We start from the raw sequence: 10,089 nt of genomic DNA, 5'->3' as shown, positions 1-10,089 counted from the left end.
GTCTAATGATTTTAATATCAAAGTGAAGGGTTGCAGGCAAATTTCAGTGTTGTTAATATTAACCTGTGCAACAATAAATAGTCCACTTTGCTGTTGAGAAGAAATGACAGAGACTTTATAAATATATTTAATGGCTTTTTCTTTAAGAAATAAGCTGTTGTTATAGTTTGGATTTTTAGCTGAGAGTTAGATAGAATTAGATACCTGACACCGCTGAAATGTAAATCATGCTAATGAAATCAGGGTGTAGTGATGTCAATAGATAAATAAATAATAAATAAATAAAAGTGTGGGGGCAAGCAAAAAAGTAAAAAGTTGTGTCTTCATTTCCTCCAAAGCAAGAGGCAACATCAGTGTCTGAAAAGTAAAGCCAATGCAGAAGTTCCTTAAACCTGCATTCTTTTTAATGGGCAGCAGGGGGCGACTTCACTGGTTGCAAAAAGAAGTCCGATTGCATTTGAGTCTATGATTAAACAACTCTTCTTCTAACTTCATTTATTACCTCACTAAACACTTTCTTTAATAGTTTATGGTCTCAACCGCTAGTTTCAAATCTTCTTCCATACAGGATGATGTTCAATTATGGTCCCATTTAGAGAAAAGGAGACGTTAAAGCAGGATTTGCTTTAGGTCGTTGCTACCTTGTGATTGACAAGTCGCTACCATGGTGACCTCGGATAGAGGCGGCTTATTTCCACAGCACTGTGTACATTTAACTAGCCCTGAACTTGTTTTGGGGTGCTGTGCAAGGCTGCGTAGGGCTCAAAATGTCAGGGGGTGACTCAGCGTAAATCAATTCTGCCCAGCTGATGCGACACCAGCGATCTTAATTATGTGCACCTTGTGCTGTGAATCCAGACAGTAACATAACTGGTCAGGTTTTGCAGTATAAACCATAGACTGTCTATAAGAAATGGACGTCATAGTCATCGTGATGTCACCTGTTTGTGGACTGCCGTTTTGAAGCCTCGAGTTTGGCCAAAAGGGCACCGCGATGTCGAGTTTTTGCAACCAGGAAGTGCCCAGAAGTGACGATACGTCGGAGCTGTGTGCGGAGCTAGCTAGCTTGCTTAGCTAGGTGCAACTGTAACTCATGTTAACTGTCATTTTAACAGGGTTGATAACTTTGTCTAGTGAACAATAGTCTTAAAACTAAATGTACTCACCAGAGAAAGTGAACAGCCAACTCCTAATAAGCTTTTTCAATGGTGCTGGTTAAATTTACACAGTGCCGAGGGTACCAGTCAGCTCTAGCCTGATTGACAGGTGACAACTTGTCAATCATAGATAATCCCGCCCTGAAACATACTCTTCTTTGTGGTCTATTTTAAAATAAATGGGAGCATAATTTACGAAATGAACATCATTTTGTATTGAAAAAGACTTGAAACTAGCGACTGAGACCATAAACTCATCAGGAAAGTGTTTACTGGGGTAATTATTCAGCTGAGAAGTAGGGTCATATTCCCATCATTTCTAATGGAGCCGGACTTCTTTTTGCAACCAGAAGAGTCGCCCCCTGCTGGATTTTCAATTGAATGCAGGTTTCAGGGACTTCCGCATCGGCTTCATATTGTAGACCGGAAGCTTCACGCTTGGTATAAACATACTAAAACTGAAGCGCTGCCTTACATTCTCTTTGGGACTGTGAGCTGCACTTTATCGGAGCTGCTGAAGTTAAGTGTGAATTTGTGGTGAGGTTTCTGCCTTATCAGTAGTGTTTTTGGTTGGTTTCGGTTTCACATGCAGCATGCAGTCCCAAACTGTGTCGGTCAAACAATCTAAAGGGGATATGGTATATACCAGCGGACCAATAATGTAATGCACAGCAGAGTAGAAGTCAGGTTGAATGAAAAATATGAATTCTCATTAAATTATGACAGTCTCTTAATATTGCGATTTTTTTTCTGGACATGTCAGAGAACACAGATACGTGGTAGAGATTCTGAATGTGCAGAATGTTTTGAACATGAGCAGAAAACCTGCTGAAACACAGGAGATATTACAGTCCAGGAGTTTCTAACTGAATTAAAATGAATTAATTTATCATTGAGGTGATATGTAGGCCTACTGAAACAGGTTATTTCCCCAAACAGAGGGAAGGCTAAGCATGTGTACTGACTCAGCAGGGATTTTATTAAATTAAAAAAGTTGATTTACAAGAGAAAACATATTTAAAAGCAATAGCTGCAGAATGCCTGAAAGACTTATATTGCATTATATTCTATTAAATTTTAATATTTTCAATTGTCACATACCGCCTGAATATTGTGTTTTCCTTTATATAAATGAAAATTAACCATAAATTGGTGCAGAAATATTCACCAGAATACATGAAAGTAAGTTTTTAATGCTCAAAATTTCCTGGGGGAGGACCACCAGACCCTCCTCATTTGACCCCTCCAGTATTGTAACTAAACCAGGGCTATTGCATTCCAGGAAAATGACCCCATAAATTTATTACAATGCAAGAAAATAGTATGTGGGTTGACACACAGTTTATGGGGGGACACATTCCTAGATCCCAGGCTAGGTTTGGTCTCCCAGTTTAGGCTATGATGTTGAGGCTGATCACACTTCTTCATTAAGGACCATGATTATTTACATGGCTATTTATACTAAAATTGTGAGTTTGGCTGCTGAATTTTTTAAACAATTCCCGAGGATTGAGAAGTGACACCAACTATCGCAGTGGACTGGGACAAATTTCGCCTAGGGTCCAACACTGTCAGGGCGGACCCTGGTGCTGTATGTGTTTTTGTCTAAGAACTTTGACCCTTTGCACAGTGTGTTTTCACTGTATGAAAGTTTCTGAAGCATTTTAGTTGCCTAAAAATGTCTTGTTCAGCATTCAGTTGTACTAAAAGACACTGTTTACTTTTTCTGGTAAGTACATTTTTTCAAGCCTGTTAAAATTAGCATCCCAATTAATGTTACAGTTATCGTGAATTATGGATTCACCTTCATTAACAACATAGCTAACTCCACCCTCTCGTCCCAATATGGTCACTTCTGGTTCCAAAAAAAACAAGATGGTGACGGCCATAATGCCAAACCTGAGGCTTCAAAAGGGCAATCAAAAAATCAGTGGGTAATGTCACGGTTCACTTCTTTTATACAGTCTATGCTCCACAGGCATGAAGCAGTGAGTTTGTCCTGGGCACCTACAGATGTGATTCAGCAGCCAGAAGAAGAGAAATCCCGGCTGAGCAGTGTGCGGGATCGCCTTCGGCTCTAATAACTGTTGCCACACATCATGTACTTGACAGAACAAGCAACATGTAACATCCCAAGTGTGAAGCTGGTCACACAACTGCGGACTGTGTAACCAAGGTTGATGGGCACACAATCAACTGATGCTGCATGAAAGCTCATACCATTGGTGTTCCTAAAGAGAAATTTAAAAAAAGAAATACAGAATTGCACTGGTATAAAGGTGATGTACAAATTTGGGGGAAAAAAGCCATAATCGATGTGGCACAGATCAAGATATCCTGATTTTTAGTCCCTAGGTAAAGCTCCACACAATTCAAACATTATTCCTGAACACTTCTCGCAATATGACATAAATATTCATAGAACAGCTTATAAGTAGACCTTAAACATAGTATAATCAATATTCATAATCAAACAGAGAAAATTTAATTATTATCTGACTATGCAGTTTCCCTCAGCTCTGCGGAACGATTTGGCATCTTCCCGCTCATTGTTTTGGTTTTCCAGCCCACACTAACCTGTTAGCTCCAGCCCGTCCTGTAGCGTTCATTCTGACCAACTAGAGCTGTCCCAAGGGCTTGTCAGTCAATGCTGCAGAAGCTGCTCTCTCTTGTGCTCCCCAGCCTCTAGTTCCTCTGCTACCTCTACTGTTTTGTCTCCTGCCACCACTTAATCTTCCCCGTCTCTGACTGGGCTGACTGTGTGTGAAATTGTTGTTGTCCGAGAACACACGGGATGCAAAAGGACCCCAAAGCGCTGCCTGCTTTCTTTCAGCACTCATGTTAGCCGACTGGGCTTTTCAGACAGAGTGAGCTGATGTAGGTACAGCACTACTAAAAACTCTATATATGACATATGTAATATAAATGATCTTATTCTGATGATATGTGTCCCATGCTTGCCAATGCTTCTGATTTCTGTCCCTCTCCCCTCTGTTTACCTGGAGTTTCAGTTGCCCCCACATGATCAAATATCAACATCTGCCCATCCACTAACATTTTTAGAAATACTATAGTATTGTGTTTTTTTTTAATTACATACTTATTCCACTTATGTCTACAAAACAGACAGTGACAGAGATGAGGAAAAGACATACACAGGCAGGAGAGAAGCTCCTCCCAGCAGATCATCACACATCACTTTATTGTTGCAGAAGGGGCGTTGCTTCTTCTAATCCGGGAAGACATAAACAGCTTAATTTATGAGGCTGTTAGAAAGATAAGCCCTAACGTGACATGTGATTAGAAAAGAGCAAAGGAGCAGAATCGCTTACAGAGTAGCCTGGCTGAGGGGGAGGAGGAGGTGAGATGCTGTTTCCTGTTCCAGATTTTACCAAGGCAAATTCCCCATATGTGAAAATGTACCTGGCAATAAAACTGATTCTGATTCTGATTCTATTTGTTTGGAGTACGTGACCAGGAATTACACATTGTACCTTTAAACACTGTAGCTTATTACCACCAAAGTAACTCCATGAGCCCTGTGTACAAAGGCAGTTGCCGGCTTTGGTGGGTGACCAAAAGCAACATCTGTTAAGGTAGATAAAAAAAAACAACGCAAAGAAACATCTCCTGCTCTCACAGTTCCCCGTCCTCAGTGGGCAGTCCATTAGTGGCCTCCTGCATCCCTCACCTTTCCCCCCACTTTGAGCCTTAAACTGACAGGGCTTTACAGCTTTCAAACTGGAGATTATTACAGTTGATAGTCCACAACAAGGTGCAAGTGCAGTGACCCGTATTTTGCTGTTGTATGAGAGCCGTTGTTGAGACGTGAGCAGTCCAACAGAGACAGTGCTGGAGTTACTGAAAAAATCCAGTTTCAAGCCATCATGAAAAGAGCCCACCTGTCCCATGTCCCAGTTCCCATCACAGCCAGCCACAGATCAGATCTGATCCCACCACATCCAAGTCTCTCTATAATGCCATAATGTTAAGTATTGTATCTGGCCTCTAATCATGTATAATATAGCTTTTGAATGTCATTAGTTCATTTTCTTATTTTGTCAAATGTATTATTTCAGCTCAGTAGCTCTTCATATGTTTCCTATGTCTTAAACTGTTTCTTGTACTGCTGTAACATGTGAATTCTGGAATATCTCCATTGACAATACATTCAATTGTACTTGTGAATTTGTCCTGAGCATTAAGTCCTATAATTCACTTGAGATTTTATCGTCATTAGTTACATGACTACGCTAATGAAGCACTGATATTGTCAGTATACACAGGCCATGTTCAAAGTAGAATTCACCAAGCTGATACCATTTGGCATTCAGTAGGTTAAAGCTGTGTGCTGCACAATGTAAAATATGAAAACATGACTCAGAGGTAATGCAAAGTATTGTGTCGTGTGGGAACATAATTACAAGGGAATGTCAGACAGTGTGCGAGGGAGTAGAAAAGTTATTGCATAGAGGAGAAAAAAAAGGAGAATGCACAAAACATTTCCACTGTGGACTTGTAGGGATTCTGTAGTTGTTACATGACTGTATGTGCCAACAGATGTAAAGTTGTGTTTCAATGAAACACAAACAAGTAGGCTTTTTCTGCACAGACATTTTGACTGAGTAGCAAAAGTGTTACTGATAACATTAATGACAGCTCTGTTCTGTTCAAGTGTCCCAGTAAGCCATGACATGCAAAATACCAGGACCCTGAAAGTGAAGCAGCTAAATGATTTTCAGCCATCATTATTTTAAATTTTTTACACCCATGACTTTTTGTGTGTCAAAACATCTTTGACTATCAAAAGCACCTGAAGCTTGTTTTCACATGTTGGTTTCTACAATCTGCCCTGCGATGGATTGGCGACCTGTCCAGGGTGTACCCCGCCTTTCGCCCGATGTCAGCTGGGATTGGCTCCAGCCCCCCGCGACCCTGTACGCAGGATAAGCGGTTGACGATGGCTGGATGGATGGTTTATACAATCTTGTATTCTGAAAATAAAACATGTGCTGAACATTTAGGGTGGTGTGCTGATCTAGCTATGAAAGCAAAAACAGCTTGGCGCATAAAAACTTTTACAAGGAGAGGATTTCCGTCCATGCATCCAAACACATCTCCAGGTCTGGTACAGTCTCCTTGTTCCTGTGTGGCACTCTGATACCCTAAGGTATGCTACCTGTTTAAACAGCCTGGCAGATACACTGCTGTGTTTGTGGCTGCTGAGGCAGCCGGGTTCATTCAGAGTCTGTACAGCGCAGCTGAGAGGGGGAGCGGACAGACTTATCATTATAATCATCGCTCTTCCCACTCTATCACACACACATACACGTGCCTGCAGCTGCTTTATTCCAGAATCATAATTGTAAATCCTGAGAGAGATAAGGCAGAGTCTAAACAAGATTCTAAATAACATATTCCATGTTCTGTGCTTGTGCATCATATCTTATCAATGCAACCATATACCAAGGCCAATAATGAGTTCATTGCAAGAAGAAGAAAAAAGCTCATTTGAATTCTGCAGCCATTATAGCTGTGTGTACATTAGGTTACATTACACCTGCTCATCCCCTGGGGGGAGGTCATCAAAGCTGCTAAGCACACTTGACCACATGGCACATGTTTTCACATGTTCCTGTTATCTCTCTATATCTGTCTGTCTCATTCGCTCTCTCACTTTCACACACCCACGCACAGACTGAGCATGCAGGATTCAAATGTGTCTATGTGTAAATTGAAGCTATTTTCTGGGGCAAAGTACTTGCTTTCTCAATGTGCCATTAGGCTCTTCAAACGGAACCACCTGTGCTCCAGAGAAAGAAGCTGGAACGAGGTAAAGAGGATATTTTTTTAAAAACACACACAAGTCAGGTGTAAAGGAAAGGCTCCTTCAGAGAAACCTGCAGTACAAACACGTGACAGAGCCACAGCTGGATTTTATTCGTTTATTCCTCGTGTAGAAAATGTACATCAAAGACAATACCATACAAAATAGAAAAATGGCACACAGTACTCACAAGGTCAGACATTTAAACACAATAAGGGCAATGCAATACTGCTTTGGCATTTTAAAAAAACACAGACTAAAGTGCAAGAATTTCCATTCCTTTTCTCATTTAAGTACATTCACAGGTTTGTTGTGTCTTTTTCACAGAAGTTTCTTGTTCACAGCATGTCCAGAATCTCCTCCAAACTCGTGTTGAGACATAGTAAAGTGCAGATACAGTATGCATGAGAAACACGTTTCTAGCATCACACCCGCTTTGTGTTTGTAAAGCATTCACTGTCAACTGTAAGCAGATTGTCGACAGTCACAGGATGATTTGTCTTTTTTTGCTTTCTCTTTTCTCACCCACACATTCACTCACACACCAAAAAAAAAAGAGCCCTAGTGTCTTTTTAGACTTCACTTGGTGACCTGGACCTGTAGGCCTTGTTGGCCTGAAAGCAGCCGCAGAGAAGCATGTAGATGGAGCGCTGGATCTCTGCGTTTCTGTAGGCGTAGATGATGGGGTTGATCATGGAGTTGTAGGTGGCTGGCAGCAGTGTAGCATAGGTATACACTGATGGATAGTCCCTCTCACCTACCAGGCAGTAGATGGCGAAGGGCAGCCAGCTGGCACCAAATGTCCCCAAGATGATGGCCAAAGTGGAGACCCCCTTCTTAGTGGCCATGTAATGCGACGTGGCAAAAAAGTGCTGCTGGAGGGCGATCTGGTGGGCATGGTGGCACACGATCTTACAAATCTTGAAGTAGAGGGTCAGCATGAGCACGAAGATGGCAAAGAAGGAGATGGCCAGGAGCGTGATGTTGCTCCGGGTCAAAGGACGAACGATGCTGCAGGAGGCCGGGTCGTCCAGGCAGTTCCAGCCGAGCACCGGCAGCAAGCCCAGGAACAGAGACACGCCCCAGGTCCCCAGTAACATCAGGTGTACGTACTGCAGCGTCTTCTCTGAGAAGTATGTCAGAGCGTTGTAGAGGGAGAAGTAACGGTCCACTGTTATGGCCAAAAGGCTGCTGATGGACGCAGTGAAGGAGGCCACCAGGAAGCCTACAGTGATAAGGCTGATAGTCTCAGAGGAGATCACATACTGAAACACAAAGTTCAGGATTAACCCCATGCCGGCCAGCAGGTCCGCTGTGGCCAGGCTCCCAATCAGCACAAACATGGGAGTCCTTAGTGTCGGCGTGTAGAAGATGATTGCTACTACTATGGCGTTTTCACAGGCGATAACGGTGCCTGACATACAGAGCATAATGTCCCATGGGTTGATGGGGAAATCTAACGGGGCGGTGGAGTACTCCAGGCTGCCATTGTGCTCGGGAGAGTCCGCCTCCATCCAGGGGAGAGCCTCTCCAGCCACAGGGGTCGCCGAGGAGTCGTTCACCACCAGCGACTCGTTCATATCTCCACGCTGTCGTCCTTTTGTCCTGAGGGCAGCAGAGGGACAAGCAGATTGGTTTGTTAATGTCAGTGTGAAGTCATAAATTCTCTTTTTCTTTTTGTAAGAATGTGGAGTTGGTAAGGCTTCAGTGTCTTGTTCAATGACACACAAGATGAGTGTTAACTTAAACTGACCTCATACAGTAAGTGAGTCTGATTACTCACAGAAACACACAAGAGCCCAGTGTAAATGGGTTCATATGATGAGAATTATGCAGTTTTCGGCTCAGACTATAGTCATCAGTAGAAACTGCAGATTTAATTTGTACAGTGTCTTCTATAACACAGTTCACTTTTAATTTGTGAGTGGCACAGCACAAAATAGACTCTAGGGATTGGTGATGGATTCAGCTACAAATTAGGGGCTGCTCCCTAGTGAGTAAATACTGAAACAACTCAATTTTTTTCTACTTGTATTTCACACACAAGCCCTGCATTCAGCTAAAACTCATTTAGATGCAATATCTCAAACATCAGCTCAGACACTGTGCGTTTAACCTTTAATGCTCCGATTTTGAGCTTAAACAAACAGCTGCCTGTTACTTGTTGACTTTACACGATAACAACCACCGGCACTGCACAATTTAAATTCAGGTTTAGGGCAGATTTCCCATTTTAAAAGTTACTGTAATATAGCGCAGCAGCAGCAAAGGCAAAGGAGCTGTCCGTGGTGCTGAAACCACAGCAAACTCTTATGCTGACAAACAAAACATCATATAATCAATTTCCTAATCTAACGACAAATTATTTTTAATACATTCGTAAAGTCTTGGTGTGATTTGAGTGCTTAATACTATAATTATTAAGATCTGGTATCCACTTAGGGATATAAAAAAAGTGATGCTCTTTAATATGTCTTGCTGTATTCTTACTACAGTATGAGATTCCAGTATGAGATTACTACAGTATGCTATCACTCTGCTATTGTGGAGAGACACTTCAAAGAAAAATAAAATATTTGCGACCGACATAAACTTTCTTCTTCAAATAATTTTCATTTCTGAAAAGTGTGGTGTACCTACCTCCGTGACAAAACGGTATGAGCTGAGGTTTTCGCTGAAGTCGGAGCCCCTTGATCGTCCGATTGGGAAAGCGTAAAATAAAAAGAAGAAAGAAATCAAAATAAAAAGGATGCAATGACTGCCCCCCTTTTTTCGCTCATCTCAAGTGAAGCCCTTGATTTTGTTGTGCTTCCCATGCAGGGGACAGACACCCAGGGCTGGGGTGGTGTGAAGCATCGGCCGGTGTTCAGCTCAGTGAGGAAGGTGAATGTGAGGAGGAGAAGCAGAGGGGACAGACCAGAGACACGGGAGGAGAGCTTTAATCCCGACTGACGCAACGACGCAGAAAGAGAGAGGGAGAGAGAGAGAGAGGCTTGATGTCAGGTTCTGTCTCTGGTATCAAAGCTCCTGTATATTTCAGCGCTCTTTCACAAAGAAAATGCAGCTTCTTGCAGGGTCCTTTTACCTGTGCCTAAGTGACACCTC

At 42.2% G+C, this 10,089-nt stretch overlaps 1 protein-coding gene across 1 annotated transcript; it reads right to left on the bottom strand.

Annotated features, from left to right (window-relative positions):
* Nucleotides 1–7,459: 7,459 nt before the first annotated feature.
* On the bottom strand, nt 7,460–9,660 carry LOC123977995 (G-protein coupled receptor 6). Its single transcript, XM_046061092.1, has 2 exons — nt 9,625–9,660; nt 7,460–8,589 (listed from the first exon to the last, which is right to left on the bottom strand). Exon 2 carries the CDS (start codon nt 8,562–8,564, stop codon nt 7,557–7,559), a length of 1,008 nt encoding a protein of 335 aa, XP_045917048.1. The 5' UTR covers nt 8,565–8,589; nt 9,625–9,660; the 3' UTR covers nt 7,460–7,556.
* Nucleotides 9,661–10,089: the final 429 nt, after the last annotated feature.

Source organism: Micropterus dolomieu, linkage group LG10 (genome assembly GCF_021292245.1).
Source record: "Micropterus dolomieu isolate WLL.071019.BEF.003 ecotype Adirondacks linkage group LG10, ASM2129224v1, whole genome shotgun sequence".
Taxonomy (NCBI): Eukaryota; Metazoa; Chordata; class Actinopteri; order Centrarchiformes; family Centrarchidae; genus Micropterus; species Micropterus dolomieu.
The sequence above is the reverse complement of the archived record's forward strand: the minus strand, read 5'-3'. Positions and strand labels throughout refer to the sequence as shown.

Excerpts from the sequence above, each read along its gene's own strand:
- LOC123977995 (XM_046061092.1), bottom strand. The coding sequence starts at position 8,564 with ATGAACGAGTCGCTGGTGGTGAACGACTCCTCGGCGACCCCTGTGGCT.